The 24273-nt window shown below is 40.6% G+C and overlaps 1 protein-coding gene across 2 annotated transcripts; it reads right to left on the bottom strand.

The window, feature by feature from the left end:
• Nucleotides 1–804: 804 nt before the first annotated feature.
• On the bottom strand, nucleotides 805–24273 carry LOC114766401 (adhesion G-protein coupled receptor G2-like). Of its 2 annotated transcripts, none has more exons than XM_028957166.1 (14): nucleotides 22969–24273; nucleotides 22649–22729; nucleotides 22050–22256; nucleotides 21370–21544; nucleotides 21118–21265; nucleotides 9947–10054; nucleotides 9503–9619; nucleotides 9372–9411; nucleotides 7543–7649; nucleotides 7342–7460; nucleotides 6972–7240; nucleotides 5688–5793; nucleotides 2487–2767; nucleotides 805–1027 (listed from the first exon to the last, which is right to left on the bottom strand). In XM_028957166.1, the coding sequence occupies exons 2-14, from the start codon at nucleotides 22710–22712 to the stop codon at nucleotides 918–920; spliced, it is 1851 nt and encodes a 616-aa protein (XP_028812999.1). In that variant the 5' UTR covers nucleotides 22713–22729; nucleotides 22969–24273; the 3' UTR covers nucleotides 805–917. The 2 variants fall into 2 exon arrangements, with proteins under 2 accessions (XP_028812999.1, XP_028813000.1); XM_028957167.1 differs by having other exon boundaries at nucleotides 22050–22473.

A 24273-nucleotide genomic window follows, 5' to 3' on the forward strand; every position in this document is an offset into this window, starting at 1 on the left:
TCACAGGTGGGTCAGGAAGAAAGGGGAAATGGAAAGAACAGAGAAAACATAATCACATGAGGCAAAAAGCCCCTATACTGTACTCTAATATGGAGTACATTGTAGGAACAGAAAAAAACACCTTGGCATACCCCACTTACTACCATTATGTCCTGAGCAAGACACATAACTCTAAAATTGCTCCAGGGGGACTGTCCCTGTAACTACTGATTGTAAATTGCTCTGAATAAGAGCGTCTGATTAATGCTGTAAACGTAAAATGTAAATAATTGCAATGCTATCTTTGCTAGCTCACAGCAGTTATTGTAATCATAATTATGCTGAAACAATAATTATGCTGAAACAAACAGGATTTCAACTGTTCATGTTAGATGCCTGCTGGGTTGCCTTTTCCAAGATTGCAACTCACTTTGAATACCTTCATGGGTGAGGTTTAGCACAGCTGGCAAAAAAAGGACCCAGCATCACACTGATGCAGCATGGGTCAGAATAATGCAAGAGAATGCTAGTTCCCTTGATCAGCCTGGCCTAACTACTGGCACTCGTGAGTGATCCAAACTCATCATGTGAAATGAGTGCCACTTGGGCAAGTCCCATGGCCTAGGCATCACACAACTGAAGGAGTTCTCCAAAGTTGACATAGCTCATTTGTATCCAAATACCAAAGACATCAGTGAGGGTGATTATTGATCAATATCACAACTTAAATTGGTTTGCATACATAAACATCATGACATTGCTCAATGAAGAGTCAATACCCATTTGAAGTAAATACAGCTGGAAAGAATAAGAAAGAATGTTTTACTTTATTTGTAATGTGTGCAGACATGCATTATGCAAAAAAGGGGAATAGTGAATGTCTAATGTAAGACGAGATGAAGCTTGTGTTTACAGTAAGCCACACAATTGGAAGAAAGTTACACATTCTTTAAATGCACTCTTGAGTTTTCTATGCTCCATATTGTGCTTGCAGCATCTTGTCTCTGTTTCTTGGCTTTTCCACAGATCCAAAGGAAAATTAGGAATCCTGTTTAGGGATATAAAGAGTGAAAGAAGTCTCAATAGCAAGCCTCCATTCAGAAAGCATTTAGACATTTTCCTCTGCTGTTTTCACACAATGATGAATATCAACAACATTGATATATAAGTCAGTACGTCACTCAGGAAAATTTGCTGCTTTAGTGTTTTCAGTCTATGGTCTAAAAAACAATAGGTTTCATGTACAGTGGCCAGAAAAAGTGAACCCTTTTGAATTTCATTTCTGCATTTAATTAGTGTTGAAGTTGAAGTACCCTCAAGTCTTGGAAGTGTCTTGGTCTTGATACTGTACGGTATGGTAAAAAACTGATCACACTATACTTTCGTATATTGAACGATTAGATTTTTCAATCGATTTTTATGACATTTTCCTCTGATATTGCCAGACTCAAAAAGAATTAAACATTTCATGAATAAATGAAACCAGGACTTTTGCTGCCCTCGTTGGCTCCATTTTCAGCCATTTTTGCTTGCTTTACACCAGTGGTTCCCAAACTCAACCCCCCATCTGAAATTATGAGCCTTTGAATTTCAAATACTGTTCAATACCGAAACTAAATCGATATTCCTAATTATATTGCCTTTACAATGTTGCTATAAATAACTTCAGTGTATAAGTTTCAATACCAATAAATTCATAGTCAAAAACTGAAACTCCAAAATTGGAAATCATTTAATTTTTCTTGGGGTGGTAGTAGCCTAGTGGGTAACACACTTGCCTATGAGCCAGAAGACCCAGGTTCAAATCCCATTTACTACCATTGTGTCCCTGAGCAAGACACTTAACCCTAAATTGCTCCAGGGGGGACTGTCCCTGTAACTACTTATTGTATGTTGCTCTGGATAAGGGCGTCTGATAAATGCTGTAAATGTAAATGTAAATGTTACTCAAATTCAACTTGTGAAATGCAGGCTCATGATGCTTGTCATGACACAAGGAAGGGGAGGACCCAGGTCCTATACAAACAATATCTTTATTCACAGGGAAGCCTGTGGCCACACCAGCATACAGACACGAACAGACTACATATGTTGCCTGCACTCAGTGCCCCAAGGCTGGTGATCGTTGTGAGGCAAGATCAGGCAAGGAAAGGCTAGCAGCAATGAGTGGGCTCCAAACAAGGTGGCCAACAGATGTTAATATGGGGAACTGACCCCGGCCTCGTGTGGACATTGCAACAGGGGCCATGACAATTTTTGATTTACATAAAGCTGGACGGGTAATTTCAAAGATTAGAAATTCACTCGTATATACAAAAATGGAGTGTCAATATTTCAGAATAAACCTATTATAAACCTATTATATAGAAAGAGTTGTAAATACTCCATGAGGAGTTTTACTGGTTAAATTCCAAATGGGTTCATATACTTTTTCTTGCCACTGTAGGTGACTGTGGATGAGGAAGAGGCAGTTTTTGTTAACATCAAAAAATATTGGCAAATTTAACCTTGTAGTGTGTTGAAGATGCAGAAAAGGTAAAGGATGACATAGCTGGTGTCACTGTTACTGAGGAAAGAGAGACCCCAGGTGCTGCCGAGCAGACAAGTGAACCCCAGCAATGTTAGAACATCTTTGCAGCCCAAGGTACGCTTAGCTATAGGATCAGAGCGCCGTAGCCTCCAAATTTGCACTGCCACAGTGCAGAGGATACCATGGTTAAGCAGGAAAATAATGGAGAAGTAGGTGAGGTTCATTCCATACATGAAGATAGGCTTCATAATCCAGCAGCTAGATGGAAAAGAAAACAGTTACCTGATGCAGACAGGCAATACCTCATCCACTCAATTAAGTAATTTCACAAACCTATATGGATCAGCCAAACTGTCACACACAGATTAATAGTGACTGTTGGTTACATTATCTTGATCACATTCGCAAACTGACATGGGAAGGAAGTGCAGAGGCGGGACATATTGGGAATGGGATTTTATTAATAATAACACAACAAAGGAAAATGGCACGAAGGCCGAAACCGGGGAACAAAAACAAACCAGCAGGCAAGTGGCGATTGCCAGAACTGAAAACAACTGACAGAACAGTTGCACAGTCCACATAAAAATGTCGCAGCCCCAAATGGCTGCTCAGACACGCCTTATAACCGCCCTGCTGTCATGCAGATTGGTGCCAGGTGATTGGTCTCCAGCTGTACCTAATCGTGATAGAGACCCCCCTCCAAAGGCCCAGAGAGCCCTCCACAGGCCCAGAGAGTCCTCAGAGCCCAAGCAGCACCATCCGTGGAGGAGGTGTGGTGAACGGCAGCAACCACCGGGCTCCTGCCCTGCTGTTTTCTTCCCACCGGAGGACCCAGACCCTCTGGCTGGGTCCCCGACGTCGTACCGCATGGTGGCCTCATTCCCTCCAACCTGCACAAAAATGTCACGGCCGAGCATTTCGGGTACGTGCGGGCCCTGGGAGGCAGACCCGGACACTCGGGCAACTGCACCTTTACCACCCCTGGGTGTTGTCTTCTGTGCAGCCCCTCTCGCTGCACGACCCTGCTGGCAGTGTGACCAGCTCCCCTCTCTGCACAGCGCAGGGAGGCAGTCCCGGATCATCTGCCGACCGTTTACTGCACCCCAGGGTGACTCGTTGTCAGTCAGTGGGCTCAGCTAGAGTGAAAGCAGTCAGGCGAAGACGTAAATAAAGGGCAGGCAAAGATCAAATCATGATAAATCATGATAAATAAAACAAGGGGAGAAATGAAGGCCCAGAACATAAAAGTAGGTTGCCGATCATAGTGTGGGTGTAAAAGGATGGAAATAGCAGAGTTGTGAAGCTCAAACTATGAACCAGTATTTGTTTACTAGTCAGCCAGCACATTATGCATGTCTTCCTTGGTGGTGGTGAGTGGTGCCTCAGCTGCAAGGATGACCCCAAGCCCCCTGCCGGTGTGGTGGATGAACGGGGTCCATGACAAGGCCTGGCACCAGACACCAGACAGGCCAGCGACAATAAGATGGGAGTCATGGAATTCTTGTCCAGGGTCCAGGATGTCACAATGAGGGACCTAGGGCCCTTCTTCAGGGTATCTTCGAGACTGCAGCCCCTCTGACGGACAGTTTACGTATCGTGTATGTTGGGGTTACCACAATCAGGCACAGGGACAGAGGTCGCCTGAGAGGAGGTGTGTAGGGCGACATGACTACCTTCCTGAGGAGAGACACATGGAACATAGCATTGACTCAGAGTGACAGAGGGATGGTAGGCTATGAGGTTGTTTCATTGCACTACATGGAGAGGTCCTATGTAACATGGACCAAGCTTCTTGACCTCCATGGGCATTGGCAGGCCCTTGGTGGAGGCCTACATCCAGTCTCCAGCGTGGCAGATCAAACTAGGGTGACAGTTTGTCTGGCACAGTCCAGTGCTCGGTGGACATTGGTGGACTGCAGCTTCCAGGTGCGGTGGAGCTGTCGCAGGCATAGATTTAACTATGGTACCAGGCCTTCTCCGGGATCCAGAATGAGGTAGCCCCATGACGAAGTCCATGCATACATGGGACCAGGGGCAATGGGGCTGGGGCAATGGAAGGGGTAGTCCCTGGGGGCATTGGTCCTCGCATTTGTGGGGTCACCCCTGAGTCAAAGAGTGCTTGCCTGTGATGGTTGGTCTGGGAACTGGGGTCTCAGCAGATGAAGATCGGTAGCGAGCATTGTGAAGCTTGTCATGATGTTCAGGCTCACCAGTGAGTTCCAGGCCCCTGGCAAGCCCCTTGGTGTTTGCCACCAGCTGGTGCAGAAATTATCTGGTTTCCCACAGTAGTAACAAAGATTGCTCATCAACTGTCGGTGCCGTTCTGCCTCATTGAGATGAGGTCTAACTCGTCCTAACTGCATGGGTTCGTCAGGCTCTGCATTGGTTGGTGTGCAAAGGTGAGATGACCTGTTGAATGCGTGGTGTGATTGCTCACAATGTTCCCAAGTGAGTTCTGCTTGGCATTGATTAAGGGATATTGCCAGCTTGATAATGTTATTCAGGGAGTGGGTACCATCACAATTCACTATTTGGTCCTCAGGCCTTGGTAGAATGTCGTAGGAAGCGCCACCTTGGTCCACCCACTTTTGGTGGCTAGGGTGTTAAATGCAATCACGTAATCGGTCATGCGACGTTTGCCTGCCGGAGGAAGAGGAGACGCATGGAGGCTGCACAATTGCCAATGTGGGCTTAGAATACTTCTTGGAGGCAGGGCATGAAGTCCCTCACCAAGCTGCAAACCGGATCCTGGTACTCCAAGAGGGGCCCACTGAAGATGTAAACAAAGGGCAGGCGAAGATCAAAGCACGATAAATCTAGTCAACAAGGGAGCAATTCAAAGAGCGAAAGTCGAGAACATGAATGTTGATGATTATAGCGTGGGTATGAAAAGGGGCCAGTAGTTGAGTCGTGAAGCACAAACTATGAACCAGTGTTTGTTTACTGGTCGGCTTTGTTTACTGGTCAGCTGGAACTTTATCTTCCTTGGTGGTGGTGGGTCGTGCCTCGGCCGTGAGGATGACCGCATACTCCCTGCTGGAGTGATGGGTAAACAGCTGTGACAGCTTTCAAGAAGCACTATATAAAAATTACAGAGTGTTTTATTTAATTTCTTTTTCAATTTGTAATTGTAAACTAACCAATAACTTAGTGAAAGAAAACTGAAAAGACTTACAGATGATTTGTTTGATTATTGTCTTTCATTGTCATAGAGATAGATCCATACACAGGATAGATATCTTTCAGTGTCAGTGGGACTACCACTAATACAAGTGGTACACCTGAGAAAGATGGTTGACAAAAGCAATCTAATGTTTTCTGTAATGTGCAATATGAAATTTCTACATTTGCAGTTTAAGTTTTAATACTATATTAAAACTATATTAATAAATATCAATATAGCAATAATAAAGATGCCACGGGAAGTATTCAGCGCATAACTTTATCCAAATTTTGTTATGTTACAGCTTTATTCCAAAACTGACTAAATATTTTTTTCCTCAGAATTCTACACACAACGTTTTGGCAAATTTGTTAAAAAACAAAATTAGAGATCACATAAGTATTCATTACCTTTGCTCAATACTTTGGCAGAAATTACAGCCTTTCTGCACCTTTGGCAGAAATTACAGCCTTTTTGAATATAATGCCACAAGCTTGGCATACCTATGCATGGCCAGTTTTGCCCATTCCTCTTTGCAGCACTTATCAAGCTCCATCAGGTTGGATGGGAAGTATCTCTAGCTGGACCACTTAAAGGAAATTCACAGAGTTGCCCTAAAGCCACTCCTTTGATAAGGGAAAGGGAAGGGAAGTGATGTGGGGACGGTGCTTTGCTGAGTGGCACCTCAGTGGCACCTTGGTGGATCAGGATTCGAATTGGCAACCTTCTGATTACAGGGGCACTTCCTTAAGCACTTAGCACCACCACCCTACTGCCTTTGGCTGAATGAAAAGATTCATTGTCCTGTGGAAAAATTAACCACTGATCCAGTCTGAGTTCAAGAGTGCTCTGGAGCAGATTGCTGCAGAGGTGGTTGTCTTTCTAAAAGGTGTGTTGGTATATGCGAACTGCATTGCCTATAATGCATTGCAAGGGCTGAGTAAAGTTGTTGTTGTTGTAAAGTCTATGCGGACTGTGAAGGTTCTCCTTTGTCCACAGAGGACCTCTGACAGAGTGACCATTGGGTTCTTGATCACCTCCCTGACTAAGGCCCTTCTCCCCTCATAGCTCTAGGAAGTCCTGGTTGTTTTGAACTTCTTCAACTTCTTCAATGTAAGCCATTTAAATGAATGTAATCAATTTTGGAATAAGGCTATAACATAAAATGATGATGAACTTTTAATGCTTTCCGGATGCAATGTACAAGACAGAATTAGGTAGCAGTCCTGCAGTATCTTACATCTATAGATTTACATCTATAGAAGAATGTCTTTTGAGAAATCATAGTATCCTCACCCCAGCCAACCATGGACAGCTTAGCAATGTAGTGTCTGAAGTAGGATTTAAACACTCTAATGAGAACCAGGTAAAGGTGCACAGCCTCAATGGCCATCCAGGTGAAGCTGGAGAGAAGGCCATACTGCATTGCCACTGCTACACAGATACACAACGCCTCTTGGTGCATGGAAGCCGCCCACTCACTCAGCATGAAGCTGACATTGAGTAAGAACAAGGCTGCATTCAAAGAAGCATGGATGGAACTGGACTGGTCCACTCTCCACTTTCTGCAAAAAATGAGTGCACAGATTGCAATATTCACATACTTTAGTGCACTAAAAGTATTTAAAAATGAAACAAATAGAACAGGAAAACATTATCACCCGACCTGGTAATGATAAAAGAAATGATGCTTGCTGCTGTGAAGAATATGGATAGGCCACTGCCAATATAACTAATGTATGTCAAGATGTTCCACGTCACACTGGGGACTTTGAAATACAGAGTCTATACAGAAAGAAAAATAAGAGTGAATATGGCATGTTTTTCTGTTTCTTCAAAGAGTTTCAGGTAGATATTAAATAATTACCATAAGAATTGCAAAGGGAGTCATGTGGTTCCAGGTGCACTCCATTGTATTACTATCATCTTTGTAAACAGCATTAATACACCCCTGGCTGTCCCAGCCTTTCTTATCTTGTAAACCAAAAAACAAAATTAATCCCAGGGTAATTATATGCTGCTAACATGCTGTAAACTGTATTGGTTTAGCCTGGTAAAGCCTGGACAATATTATATGAAATGGACCAAATGTGTGGTATCTTAATCAAAACATTTACTAATCTTTTTATGTTCTTCAGCTGACTTCAGCAACCTTCTCCTTCTCTCGCAGTTACCTCTCTTTCAGATGACCTAGCCCACACGAACTTGGTGATGGGATGATTGTGGATTTTTGTGGGTTTTTTTTATTTCAATTACACTGTATAAATATAGCCACAATGACTCAAATCTAACTTGTTCATGGATGTTTTGTAAATATGGCATTGTATTTTCTGACATTACTGTAGTATACATTTGTTTAATGACTTCTGGAGCCTAACACGGTGTCTGATCGTCTTCTAGTTTTGAGTGTGGTGGTCTCTGTGTTCCCAATGCCCTAACTGTGCTGCAAAATTATGATGGCCATGATCTTTGTCTTGGGCTTGATCACCTGTGCAACGTTCTCATTAACCTGTTCATAAATTGTGTGAAGATGCCTGAGTAGAAGGGACGTAGCAGATTGGTGGGTATCAACAGGGTTTGTGAGACACAAAGCCTCTGCCTATTCAGAGTTGAGAAGAACTCTGAAAAAGCATTTAAAAAAGTGACCAGTTTGCTGACCAGAGAGAGCTGTCATTGATTGGGATTGTGCTCTGTTTTGCAGTCCCACAACCACAGTGATAGCACTGCTATGTGATGTATATATTTTATATTCATGTTAAAGGGTTTCTTTATGCTTTTATATAGGTCTTAGTCATCCCCTAATATTGTATCTGAAGTCTCTTTCCAAAACTCAGCCTTAGTACATAATTACAGCAACTTTGAGCCAGTCTCACGATTAGTTTTCCCAGGACGCGCTATTTCTCTGTCTGTAGCTTTAAAGGATAATAAGGAGAGAGGCTACCTTTTATATAAAAGGTAGCTAAGATTTCTTGGTATTTCAGATTATTGATGTTGCCTTCCACCCTGTAGAGCTCTCGCACACCCCCATACTGGATGTGACCCCAGACCATGATTTTTCCGCCACCAAACGTCACTGTTTTATGGGTGACTCTTGGATCCATGTAGGTCTTCTGCAGTATTTGCTGCGACTGTGGTGTAATTAAGCAGAAAATTCATATGACAAAGTGACAACACTTGTCTTCGCAAAAATGGACTCAATGGGCTTTACCAAGCTTTGAATATTAGAATACTATTTGACAGTTTCATTTTGCACTGAAACTATATTACAAAAGCTGTTGGGAATAAAATGATCCATTTGTTGTAAAAAAAATATTGATTAGAAAAATATTTCAGCGGCACTTGAGGTCAATTTGTACACAAGCGACAAGACTTTTGTCAGGGACTGTATAGTTCCTAAGCATGCTTGACTACTTGGAAAATTACAATGCCAAAACAGTACCATGTGTAGCGGTTCCAGACAGTTTAGGCAAAGCAATCCTCTTTACTTATAAAAAGTATTTTTTTGCTCTATGTTCCATTTTTATCAAAATAACATATTCCTTTCACTCCCTATCTGAGCCACTATACAAAATATGCATTATACCAAGGGGTTACCACCAATGTAGAGGACTACACAATTTAGTTCAATATGTAACACTTAATAATAACTAATGTGAAATCTTGTTATTAAATATAAATTGTAATTTCATCCCTTACCATAATCATTGAAATACTGACAAGTCGGAGCAAACATTTCCTTAAAAACAATAGCATGTATTGTTAAATTTAATATACAGACATTTAAAAAAACATGATTTTGGAACATGCATTGTTAATGAATCACTCACAGAAGATATGTTATTCGTTGTGAAATGGATCTTAAGAGGACAGCTCAATAAAACAGGTCTTTCATTTGTCACCTCTATGCGTATCACCGTGGACACCAGGTTGTTATTTGTATAGGCCTAGAATATGAAATATGAGTTAGAATTTAATAATCCTTAAATCAGTCCTACAAAATACAAGTCCTGCATGCATTGTTTTCTGTTGCTGCACATTTAAATTTTTTTATATGAATTTTGTGTAACAATAGTTTTAAATCAGCGAGAGAAATGAAAAGGCCTCTAATTTTATATTTATAACGTATTAAAATATGGCTCACATTTCACATGGGTGATGAGGTACATTGAGACAATATAAATATTTTTGCCTACTTAATTCAATCCCATTGTAACACCTATTTATTCCCTAGGAGATGTGCTGCAGTGCAACAGCACAGCAAGCCGTCATACCAACAAATGCTCTGCTGACTGGTACATCACTACAGCGGCTCTCCTCTTCTCTTCAGGAACATCCTCAAATGCTTCTTCAGGGATCCATACTTTTACAGGCAGGCCACGCTGAAAAAAATTTAATTTATCTGTATTATAAAAATAATGTGAGACATATTTTTGTATGACCAATAGAATCAAAGCACTTTGAAACACACACAAATCAGGAATGGAGGAAAATCTGATCTTAATAGTGTAGCTTTCTTCAAGACAACAAACACACAGGTCAGCTGTTGAAACGGAAGTTTATTGCGTGGAACTTCTGATAAAACTATTTAAGTAGACAGTACAACACATTAACAATTACACAATACAAATATTTAACACAAACATAAACTAAACATTTTTTAAACAAGGACCTCGTTGGCCTCTTGTCCTGAAAAAAGATAATAAGTCTTCATTCTCACATCTGTTAACCCTTTATTTTAGCTTAGCGGAATTTTGTTGGAGACATCTGCTCACATGCAGTACGTATTTTCTTGCGAGACATTGCTTTACCCACAAATCTCTACATTCTCTACAGTGAGCTGTTACCTGCTCCACATCCACCATGCCATCCTCCTCGTCCAGCTCAGAGGACCATGATAGAGGGCCAGATGACTGCCCGACCATGGAGATTTACATGACACAGCCTTGTCTTCCTACAGTCAGGAGTGTTAAGCACATAATTGCAGTCTCTAACCTTTTTCATAACACTGAATGGTCCAACAAAATCTGTACTCAGACTGCCACCTCGCATTGTTTTTCAAAACAAAACCTTATCCTCCACTGAAAAAGTTTGAGCTACAGCCTAGTTATCATGCTGATGTTACATACACTCATGATCAACCTCCAAATTGTCCCGTGCTATCTCACAAGCAGCCACCATCCGTTTTTTAAACTGAGACATGTACTGTAACAAACTGCCATCTCTGTTATGGTTTAACAGTCGGTCTTTAACTTGCTTTAGTGGACCACAAACTTTATGAACAAAAAACAATTGAAATGGGGTGAATCCAGTAGAATCATTCACAAAGTACCAAATAGCAAACAAGAGAAAGAGAATTGCACAATCCCAATCCCCAGGGAACTGTACACAATATGCTCGCAACATGGATTGCCCCTGAGGCCTGCTAACGGTTGGTAGTAGCCTAGTGGGTAACACACTCGCCTATGAACCAGAAGACCCGGGTTCGAATCCCGCTTACTATCATTGTGTCCCTGAGCAAGACACTTAACCCTAAGTTGCTCCAGGGAGACTGTCCCTGTAACTACTGATTGTAAGTCGCTCTGGATAAGAGCGTCTGATAAATGCTGTAAATGTAAAATGTAAAAATGCTAACGGAGGACACAACCTGAGATATCCCCAGCTCTGCCGTTGCTTGCTGAAAAATATCAGACATAAAGTTAGTGCCATGATCCGACTGAACCTCTTTAAGAAACCCAGGAGAGACAAATTTGGGCAACGCATCCACAACTGGCCAAGTGTTTATGCTGCGAAGCATCGCTGGCTCTGGAAACCAAATGCTAATGTCCATGATTGTGTGCAAATACTTTCTTGGTTTCAGGTAATACAATCAACCAACACAATCAATCAGAACTTCAGAAAAGGGTGTCTTTAAAGTCCACAGTTTCTCTCAAATTAACAAGCTCATGGTCCTTCTTTTGGGTCTCAATGAGCATAGCAGGACTGAACTCACAGTTGAGGGTCATAATCCCAAAAGATGTAGAGGAGGGCTCCACAGATTCAATGTGCTCACTCACCTCAACAAATGCTTGCTTATCTTGAGACGAAGTACTTGAGACGAAGTAAACTCATTCTCCAATGCTTCTATATCAGGGTTTGCACAAGACATAGTGCTCACAACGGAGGACACACAAACATGATTTCGTGCCAAATCATTTCCTAGCAGGCGACACCCTTCACAGGCAATGATGGCACTATACTCACAGTGACAGCACCAGTAACCACATTAGATTTTATCCACACTGTGTGGAGTGGAACAGAATCATACTCCCCTCCAACACCTTCAACCAACACTCATGTCTTCAAGGAAGAACTCTCAGGGAGAGTTTGAAGACTGGTCATCACTCAAAAAGGTGTGATAACAAAAGCATGTGTGAAAAATGTCAAAAGAGAAATCCAACATGTTTGCATGACAACGAGATCAAAGAACATCATAAGCCAGTACATATAAATGGAGGTGATGCCTCAAAGGACAAGACACACACCACAGAAAAGGCTGAAACAGCAACTTCTAACAGTCATTAAAGAGTGTCTAAGTACACAGACATCCTCTATCTCACCAGTCTGGGTATTATCGACCAAACAGCCAGAGCAAGAACTTGCCTATGCACTCTTAGACACACAGAGTGATTCGACCTTCATACTAGATGAAGTAGCCCAAGACCTAAACACAAACAAGGAGAATGTCAGTCTGCGACTATTGACAATGTCTGCTAAGTAAACAGTCATACCATGTCTGAAACGGAAAGGTCTACAAGCGAGAGTGTAGCAATTGGGTCAGTTCTAGGCACAAGAAGGAGGCGGGGTTATGTTGTGTTTAAAGATAACATGGGATTTATTCCACCCAGCATGCAGTAATTTTAATGGATGTAATTTGAAGGAGGAAGAAATGTCAAATTTAAAAATGAGAGAAGATGAACAGAGTAGATGATTGCATAAACAGAAATAAAGACAGATATATGAATTCACCTTTTTCTAACTACTGAGTGCACTCTGGGAATTTATCTAGCAACCAATAAAGAATTTCAATTTCCACACACAGTACATATACATTAAGCAATAAACAATTTCCACAATGCTTGTAACACAATAAAATAAAAGTGTTGAAAGTAACTGTCAGAAAGAATTCCACCACAGGTGGACTGCAAAGTTTGCCTTTTCATTGGCTACAACTGTCAACAAGCTCTTCTTCCGAGAGAGATAATGTCTGGTAAAGACAATCATCCATATGCGCAGCTAAAGAAAGAAGTACACTTTGTGTGCAGAACTCACACAAAGAGATCCATCCATCTGACATAATTAAAAGTCTTGAGTCAAATTTTACAGATCATTCTGCAGATGATAATCTAGTTTCTCAGGAAAATCATTTCTTCTCGTCTAAAGTGAAAGCAGGAATAAGGCAGAAGAAAGAAGGTCACTATGAACTCACACTTCCTTTCAAAACATACAAACCTAACATTCATAATCTGCAACATGTGAAGGTTGTGAAGAAACATACCTTTTCAGCATCCAGTTATATCAGGGCCTCCTTAGCTTTGGGATCTGGATTCTAGTTTTAAAGCCAACAATTTTGATAACAGTTTAAAATCAGCATTAAACAAGCTGATTGGGCGGTAGGACGAACAACACAAAGGATCTGTGCCCTTTTTCAAAAGGATTGAGATGGTGGATTGTGAAAGGTTTCAAGGAAGGCAGCCAGAGTCAAAAGATTCATTATACATCTAGTAATAATGTGGCCAGTTTATCCCAGAACTTTCTATAAAATTCATAAGGAAATCCATCAGGGCCAGGACATTTTCTGCTTTGTTGAGACATCAGTGCCGATCTAAGTTCTGAAATAGTAATTGGTTTCTCTAAATCCTCAGCAACGGATTGGTCAATGGAGGGAATATGCAATTTGACCCCAGTAAGTGGTAGCCTGTTACGGCAGCTCTGCTCATTTCTGAGCTTCTTTCTTATTTTTCCTATTTTTATTCTTTTTACTTCTTAGTTTAATATCTAGTAACTTGAATTCGACACCATGCACTACCATTTTGCGCTAGTTTTGTTGGCCATTTTTGTTTGGTATTTTTTACTCTTTTCTCCCATGTTTGGAGACCTGGCACGCAACTCCTTTGTTTAATTCTCGCATGTTATTGCGATAACGGCGAGAATGGCATCCAGATGGCATCGGCTCAAGGCTTGTCAGGTCCTGCACAGATAAGCTGTGTGGGGTGATGGTGCACATCTTTAACCTGAGCCTGAAGCTGGGGAGAGTACCACAGCTTTGGAAAACCTCTTGTGTGGTACAAGTGCCAAAGACTCCACATCCCAAGGACCTCAACAGCTACAGGCCGGTGGCTCTGACATCCCACATGATGAAGACCCTGGAGCGGCTGATCCTGGCACAGCTTCGGCCCCTGGTGAGCTCATCACTGGATCCACTTCAGTTTGCTTGTTCTTTGATTCCTCCAGGGCTTTCAACACCATCCTACCCACAATCCTGAGGGACAAATTGAAGTACACAGGAGTGGACTACCTCACTAACCAACCACAGTATGTGATTGACTCTGATGACTCTGCAATAGTCTGCCTCATCACTGATGGGGACGACAGGGAGTACACAGAACTGACACATGACTTTGTGGACTGGTGCCAGCAGAACCACCTCCAGATCAACACAGGAAAAAACAAGGAGCTGGTGGTAGACTTCCGCAGGCACAAACATCCTCCCCTGCAACCACTGAACATCCAGGGTATGGACATTGAGGCTGTGGAGAGCTACAGGTACCTTGGGGTTCATCTGAACAACAACTAGATTGGATTTACAACACAAACGCACTCTACAAAAAAGGGCAGATCAGGCCGTAGCTGCTGCGGAGGCTCAGGTCTTTTGGAGTACAGGGGCCACTCCTGAAGACTTTGTAGTGGCATTAGCCATCTTTTACGGTGTAGTTTGCTGGGGCAATAGCATCTCTTCTGGGGACAGAAAGAGACTGTGGAGGTGGTGAGTGACAGGAGAATGGTGGCTAAGCTGTCATCCCTGTTGGACAACATCTCCCACCCCATGCAGGAATCTCTGACAGCACTGAGCAGCTCCTTCAGTGGCAGGTTGCTGCACGACTGATGTGGGAAGGAGAGGTTCAGAAGGTCTTTTCTTCCAACCGCTGTCAGACTGTACACGCAAACACACACATTTCCAGGGATCAGAGGTTTTGCCCAAGACTGTTTGAACTGTAGTATTTGGTGGTAGTAGCGTAGTAACACACTCGCCTATGAACCAGAAGACCCAGGTTCAAATCCCACTTACTATCATTGTGTCTGAGCAAGACACTTAACTCTAAGTTGCTCCAGGGGGACTGTCCCTGTAACTACTGATTGTAAGTCGCTCTGGATAAGGGCATTTGATAAATGCTGTAAATGTAGTATTTGATGGGACGCTGCTGTCTGAAGAAACCCTCATTGTCATAATTGCAGGCATATATTAATTAGAGCCACACAAATACTATGAATTTGGCCAGTAACAATAACAAATCTCCCATTAGGGTCAGATACTACACTTGTATGTACAAAAGAACAGATTTATGCAGTAGTATGGCCACTCTTCTTGCTTTCCCCAAAAAAGGAAGAGTGGTAGGTTTGATTGATCCAACCCATCTTATGTTCAGAGGGTTTAAGATATGTTTCTTGTAAAAACATTACATGGTCACCTACGTGAAAAAAATCTTCATTTTACAATATACATTTTATTGAATTTTTAATTCCCCTAGAATTGAGATTAGTAAATAAAATGTTGCCCCCACCTGGCATTGATAAAGAATTGGTCATAACTAAAATAAAAAACAAGGCCCCACCCCACCCAACCTAGCAGAAGCCTCTCACAAAACTGGAGGTGCACCACGCACCCAATATCACTCTAAGTAACCAACTGCCCATCACAACAAGACCTTCCTAATGAAGAGTGACGAATTGTAAATCCAATAACTGTGCACAAAAATAAATATATTAAAACTTAACCTTAATAACAAATTACCCTAACACTCAGAAGGAAAAGAGAATTAGTAAACAAAACATAAACCTACAACTTAAAGACACCGGTCATATTAATTCACATTCACAATACCTGAAAGGAGGCACAGAATGTCTTCATACAAAATATCTACATACAAAATCTACATACAAAGATTGACGTCAGAAACACAGAAGTGATGTGACAGAGCTTCTGGGCACTCAAGGTTGGGTCACACCGAAGAAAAACAAGGAACAAGGCAGGGTCCAGAACAGGGAACTGGCGATCATAACTATCTAACTGACGCATAATGGATAGACAGAGAAAATGTGTCTTGAATTTACCCTGAGACTAAAGTGTTGATTATCAAGAGGCTGAAGACCAGATCCACTGCTGATGTTCAATGTGTCGCTGCGTCAAGTACAGAGGATTAAAAAAAGATTTGAAGAGACTGGAGACGTTTTTGACAAGCCCAGGTCAGGCAGACCCCTTAGGACAACTGCTCGAGAGGACCGTTTGTTGGCTCAAAAATCCAAGGCCAGCCCATTATCCACTGCAGGAGAGCTCCACGAGACCTGGTCACCTGAAGTCTCTTTGTCAACCAGAACAGTTTGTCGAATGGCATCCATGGTCGAATCAGTGCCCAGTACAAAACAAAAATACAATTGAAAAACGGTGTGGCATTTGCCAAGGCCCACAGCCTGCTAAAAGGATGGATGCTGGAAAAGTGCCAGAAGTTCTTTTAAATTACACCACAGTCGGCGCTAATTTTGCAGGAGACCTACCGGAGCCCGCATAGATCCGAGATTTGCCCAGAACACAGTGAAGTTTGGTGGCGGTTTGTTGGCAACATCAATAGTCTGAAAAACCAAGAAATCTTAGCTACCTTTTATATTCCCAACCATAAAAGAGGCCAAATTCTGCAGCAGGATGGTGCTCCATCACATACTTCCATCTCCACATTAAAATTCCTCTAGGTGAAGAAGATCAAGATGCAACAGGATTGGCCAGCCCAGTCACCAGACATGAATATCATTGAGCATGTGTGGGGTAGGATGAAAGAGGAAGCATGGAAGACTAAACCAATTAATATAGATGAACTCTGGACGCATGCAAGACTACTTTCTTAGCTATTCCTGATGACTTTATCAATAAATTGTATGAATTCTTGCCAAACCGCATGGATGCAGTCCTTTAAGCTCATGGAAGTCATACAAGATATTACATTTGGATCTCACAGCACCACTACTTAATTTGCTGAGATATTTGACCTTTCTGTCTTAATTAAATGAAAAAAAAATTCAGTTAAACTAATTCATTTCAATGCATTAAACATCATTTGGTAGTATTTTAGCTTTTCATATGAGCTATTTCTAACACCAATTGATTAATTAAAAGTCAGGTTAATAGCAGGTGTTTCTACAAAATAGATTAACGAAAAGACTTTTCAATTAGTCAGGATAGAGGGTAAGATGACTGCAGCAATTTACAGAGACATCCTGTATGAAAGCCTGCTCCAGAGTGCTCTTAAACACAGACTGCAGCAAAGTGTAATTCTTCAGCAGGACAACAACCCTAAGCATACAGCCAGTGAATGTCCTTGAGCTGTAAATGCAGGGCTGCCCTGCATAGGTCCCCGGTTTAGTTCAAAACAGGAAACTATAAACAGAGTAAGGAGAATGCTTTGTGGAACTTTTAATAACAACACTACAAAATGCCCTAGCAGTGCTAGTTTCCTCCATAGTTCCAAAATTCCTCCCTAAACATTTTGAAGAAATGCACCCCAATTGCAGCAACATCCAGTGCTAGTCAAAAATCTACACTGATTCCACGTTAATTGCTCATAAACATCTACCAATGCATACATATTGTATATTATTTTAATGTGGAGCATCTCAGCTAAAGGCACAAATAAATTCAAAATTAATCAACAGCCCAATATGCAATTTAAAACCTGCATTTGGTGTCGGGCACCGAGAGACCCCAAATATCCATTATGTGCACATGCACTGGGTTTTGCATGTTGTGGTTGGTAAATGTTGTTGATGACATTATTCCCATGAATGCTACCTCAATTCTAGATGCTCAATCAATTCAAACAAGGTGTGAACCAGTCCAATCAGAGTTACAGGCAAAACGAACAACAGTCCCGAAAAGAGGTCGCTGTTTCTGTGGATTCTTAGAGAACTATGATAGTGCAGCAAAAAAAATATTCTGGTGCAGGACAGCAGATTTGTCCTGTTGAATCTTCATCTGATGAAGAGGCTCTCTCGTTCGCAAGGCAGACAATAGTGTTGGCATCCATAAGGTGAAAACAGACATACACTGCAGAAAGAGCCAGGTGCCTGACTACAAAAAAGAAATGATTCAAGCAATTGCCATATACACAATATGTAGATATATTTAATTTATTCCATTGGTTATTGGTCTTGTAAATAGTTTATTTTCATACAACTGTAATTAAAATTTTTGTATTATTGTTTTTCATTTTCATTCCACTTTTCAAGTGAACACCACTTTGTATTGGTCTTTCACGTGGAATTCCAATTAATGATTTAATTGATTAATGTTTGTGGCTGTAATGTGACAAAATGTGGAAAAGTTCAAGAGGGCTGAATACTTTTGCAACCCACTGTGTGTGTGTGTGTGTGTGTGTGTGTGTGTGTGTGTGTGTGTGTGTGTGTGTGTGTATTAGTGGTGGGCCGTTATCGGCGTTAACGTGCTGTGTTAACGTGAGACTCTTATCGAGCGATAAAAAAAATATCACCGTTAATCTATTCACAAAATAGGGTTGGGAGCTGGGTCTATACTACGCAAGCTATGATGACTTTCACTTTGATATTTTAGCGCGGATGTATACCTAGCCGAATTGCACTGAAGTGGGCGAGAACAAGTCTTCGAACTGTGAAATTACCACATCATGTGACGTGGAAACATGGATGCAGCTATGAAGCCACCGGGTTTGCTTCAGGGAAAAAAATTTTTGAGCAGCTTCCCAATGGAAACCTTGACAAGACTAAGGTTGTTTGCACCTTGTGCAAAGCGGAATTAGTTTACTGTAGGAGTTCTTCCAGTCTCAAGTACCACCTAAACACAAAGCATCCGTTAACTAATGCGGAGGATGCCGGGCCAAGTACTGATGTAGTGCAGGGGAAGAGTCGTCGTCAAACTACTATGTTTGAGTGCAACCGAGGCAAGCCCGTCAGTACAGCTCTATCAGCCAAGCTAACTAATCTCCTCGCTCAATGGATTGCCACCAGCTGCCGGCCTATCAGCGTGGTTGAAGATGATGGGCTCGAGCTTGTTCTCCAGGTGGCCACAGGTGACTCATCTTACAAACCTCCTGCGAGGCGAACTATCATGAGGAGAATACATGACCAGCACGCCGCAGAGAAAGCCACAAAAGACGAGAAGATGGTAGAGGCGAGGTGTGTAGCACTGACTGGGGACCATTGGACATCTATCAACAACGATAACTACCTCAGCATTACTGTACACTTCATCGATGCCAGCTGGGAACTTCACTCCTTCGTTTTAGGTAGGCTACGTTATGTAATTTTAAATGACATCACTTAATTTAATTACTTAGCCTATTAATTACCAATTACCACGAATTACCAGCACATTTTGTTTGCTTCTTGATGATTGCTAGTTGTTTACTACTAGTAGTAAACTTATTCTGATCTACTTTGTCTGTCTGTTAGGTGTGATGAAAACAGAGGAGCTGTTGATATGAGAAGTTGGCAAAGCTAGAGAAACTGCTTGAGCCATGCAGGAATAGTCTACAAAGATGGCATGTTCATGAATTGGCATACAAGTTATTTTAAATGTCACTTTGTATTTAAGAAACACATGCCCTTAAATGTAATGTGATTAAGAACTTTAAAAATGTGAATCTGCTCTGCAGCCACTTGGGGTAGAGGACCCTGAGCCACCCAAGAAGAAAACAGCCCTGCTACTGATAAGATCAGACACCAGAATCAGATGAGGAGACACCAGAAGACAACACTGTGGAGAGGTACAAGGTAGAGCCCAGTGCCAGTCTAGATCTGTGTCCACTGAAGTGGTGGTCGGAGCTGTCTATGGCCAACATTGCCCGTAAATACTTGGGGACTCCTGCCACAACTGTCTTTAGCAGGCCATATTGTGCAGAAGAGGAGATCTACTTTGTCACCAGAAAATGTGAACAAGCTGGTCTGCCTGAGTGACTGGTGGAAGAAGGAGAAATAGAGCTTGGACTGATTGACACAAAGCTATTGACTGTAAACAGTTCATCACGACCTCTTATGTAGGCCTACAGTTCAAAATTCATGTTTAACTGAATAAACAGTTGGTAAACACAAGTACATCTTATTGAACATAATTTATTTTCATCACCAATTATCATAGTAGAACAGCTTTCTCACAGTTTGTGATGCATTTTGGAAACAGGAGATGAGCCCCTGGTCTAATGCGCCACCTGGTTTGAGAAACCCTTTCTCAAAGACTTACTTTTAGTCATTATTTGGGTAGCACATATATTCTGAATGCCTTAATATAGATTAATTCCAAGATTACAGTGAGATTAATCTAGATTTTAAAAAAATTATCTATGCCCACCTCTAAAAAAAAAAAAGTGTATATATATATATATATATATATATATATATATATATATATAGAGAGAGAGAGAGAGAGAGAGAGAGAGAGAGAATGTCATATTTAAAAAAAAAAATTGTTTGGAATGAATAACTTACAATTGAGTAAAAAAAAGTTTTATAGTTTTTTTTTTATCATTTCTGAAATGTCACCAGTGTGCCCAAATTGATATGTTGGAAATCTCTCTAATAATGCACCCTGTTTTACCCCTCTTTTATAGCAATATGTTTGAAGCAGGATTATTATTATGATTTTGCACAATGGGTTAATTGAAAAAGACTGAATTTATTGTTACTTGGACCTAAAGCTGGCAGAAGGAATGTATCCGACCTCTCAGTCAATATTGATGGGACTCCTACCACCTTATGTACAACTACCAAAGACCTGGGAATCACAATAAACAGTAATTTGTCTTTTGAAAATCACATAAGCAACATTTGTAAGGCTGCTTTCTTTCACCTCTACAAAATTTCAATGATAAAATGAACACTCAACAGGCATGATGCAGAAAAACCGTACATTGTTGTTCTTAAGGAATATTGCTTCTACAGCCTTTCCCAGATGGCCAAAACACTGTAAAGTGCACTTTTCCATTTTCCACTTTTCTATTTACTAATAGAGCATGCAACTGCAGAGATATTCTTGGGGTATGTCCATTCAAAAAAGGGGCCCAGATCTGAACAGGTTAAATGTTACATAGTAATAAATATAAGTGCCACCAAAGAGGCCGTTTAAAATGATTAATTCATATAACACACCTCAAAATCATGCTTTACAAACCTCTGGAGCTTTGATTTGAAACTGGTTATTGTTCTGATTGGTGAAGTTTATTTTCACCACTCTTAGAGCCAAATCCTTGAAGTAGAAATCCTTTGACTCCTCGGGGAAAGGTGTGTTCATTATCTCACGTAGGATAGCTCTTTCCACACTAAAACACATCAAACATTGAGCTCAGACTAAAAGTGTTTATACAGAAAGAATGCAATATGTGGGTCGATGTAGGGTTTCAGACAAATCTTATGTGCTACTCACTCAATTAATGTATTTAGAACTGTTAGGTTTTTCATCAGGGATTTCATACACATGTGTTTCAGGTTACTGAGTGTTTCCAAGCCATTTAACATGCTTCTTGTCATAATATCATGCATGAGATTCAACATAAATGTTGATGAACACATATGGATCTGGCAGGAACAATTGCAAAACTCTGTGGGATAGAAATGTTAATCTGTTACATCATTTTACCAGATTATAATTACTGCAATCTGCCTAATGTTTGGGGGGAAATCCATGGCTTTATCTCTTTAACTTGTGTATATTCATGTCCTATATGCTCCATAGTAGCAGACAAAGACATATTTCAACAAAAACAGTGGTGACATCTTGAAAACATTTTTTTAACTGTTTGGGCATTTCACAATTACAATGAGCTATGAAGTGTTCCTTCATTCTTATGTTTGCCATACTATAATGCAAAGTTTTTCTGGGATGAGCAGATTATAGCCCCTACTGAAGTTGTGTCCAAATAATATAGTAATATTTAATATTACTAATTAAAATAATGTCTCTGGGTCAGTTTTTTCATCATTTTTAAGGTTTAACTGAGCCTGATCACTGATTTTGGTGCAGAGGTACTTGGATGGCCCTAAGTAGTTGATGCCCTACACATAAACATTTCTTGAAATATCTTTAAAAAGCGAAGGTTTACTTACTATTTGATATTTCAAAATCCCCATTAGATAAATTCACAAAACATATTAAGCAGGATGTGTTTTTAATATTACACTGAAGGCATTCTGCATAGCATTCATCGTCATGCCACAAGCAAACCAATCCATCGGTAGGATTGTCTATGATTGTAATGTTCATGTTCAGTGTGAATGTGAAATTGCTGTCACTGCTGGAAATGTTGAATGAAGCTGTAAGGAAGCATAATTTGTTAAATAATTATTTAAAATGCAGTAAAACGTAGAAAACGTAAGATTTTTACTGTAGGAATAAAACATGTGGCAGTATGAAGCATTTTTTCACAACCTTACAGATTCTTCCTCTGTTTTCATTTATTAAAACATGTCTGACTTTTTCAACAGTATGGATTACCCAAATATATGAAGCAGTTTAAAAAGGCATCACTACCTGTTGGACAAATTAAAAAATGTGAAATTATTGTTTGGAAATGGATTCTTAAGGACAAGTAAAAAAACTGGCTCCTTAAAAAAAGCACATGACATGTTTAAGATTCTGCTAATGCTACCCTGCTTAGGAATAAGCAGTTATGGATTGTGAGTGAGAAAGATGATTAAGGTTTTACCTTGATCACAGCAGTTTGTGGGTATTTCAGAAATGAGCAAAATCATCAAAAGAAATAGATGCATTCTTAATAATTATTTGGCTGCAAGAAAACCACATAAATTAATTAATAATGTCTGTTAAACATCAGTGCATCATTGTTGACATCATTCAAATAACAAATTTCTTTAGAATTTTTAAGAAGCTACAGCATGTAAATAATAAAATCTAATAAAATGGTTTGTTTTTAATAGTTTAAAATATACACTGAATCTTGAATCAACAAAATATACTCTTTCTCTGACAATGTGTGCTTTATCAAAAGCCTTTTAGTGTACTTACCAGGTCCACAAAGCCAGTACTAGTACCACTTGAACTAGCCGTCCAATATACTCTTCATCTAAATGTATATACAACTGTTTTTTGTTTGCTGTCTGAACTGCAAATGCAATGATAGCCACAAGATTTTTGTCAGTGAGGAACTTGAAAATTACATAACTAACTGCCAGTAAAATAAACACGCACACAGCATATAGTAAAATCAAATGCAAATTGGCAGCAGCATCTTTGAATTTTCAAATGTCCTCTTCCTTGACTGACTTCACAATTTACATATTTTACAGCATATGCTTTCACTGCCATGTTCCATAAATTGGAACATTAGTCTTGTCTATAAACAAAGCATAACCAACTGTTAATGTGTGGAGGGAAATTTCCTGTCTGGGGAGCTGCAATAAAGGACGTCAACTGAATTGATTTTTGAAGTTTATTTACCATGGCTATGGGGGGAACTTGCGAGAAGAACTCCCATCCCCTGATAGCAGTTCACAGTGAAAACACAAGCTCACCCCAGATGGTGCCCATCAAGGTCACAGCACCTTCCTTTTATCAGCTTATGTTCCGCTTTTGCATCAACAGGGTCAGGCATAAGATACACAGTTGTCTTCTAATTATTTCATGACCACAGGTGTTGGTCAAATAACACGAGAGAGGTTCAGGTCATACAGTTTTCCTCCACACTTCCCTCCTTTTGATCATTCTCATGATCACCACAACAGGGGAAAAAATGTATATGACCCAAATGTAAGGTGAGGAGTACATAATGACATAAGTGCATAATAACAAAAAAAATCTAAGAATAATAATGAGAATAAAAAATTATTATATAAAAAATTATTTTAAGGCAAGCAGAAAATTAATGCCGTATGAAATAATATAACATACAACCAGAAACATCAAAGTATACCATTCCAGCAAGGGTTTAAGGTAACTCATCACAGGTAGTTGTATAAAAAACAAAAGCGGGTTGTGAGCATAGAAAAAAAGAGACCGCGTTACTTTGTAACGCGTTACTGTAATAATATTACTTTTTTCAGTAACTAGTAGTGTAAGGCATTACTCGTCTGAAAATTTTAATATTATTACAGTTTTCCCGAGCTAGTTACTTGCGTTACATTTGCCAGTAGCACCTTCATCACACACAAGGCACACAACACAGAGAACAGAAGGGAAGGGGAGGGGGGCGTGAACGGAACAGTGATTGGTCTGGGTTTGGCACGAGGGATCATTTACCATCACCGATTGGTCAACACCCGGCAGCAGCGTGGCACCCGCAAAGACAGATGGGAAAATGGAAGCGTCAACAAC

Source organism: Denticeps clupeoides, chromosome 16, assembly GCF_900700375.1.
Source record: "Denticeps clupeoides chromosome 16, fDenClu1.1, whole genome shotgun sequence".
Lineage (NCBI taxonomy): Eukaryota > Metazoa > Chordata > Actinopteri > Clupeiformes > Denticipitidae > Denticeps > Denticeps clupeoides.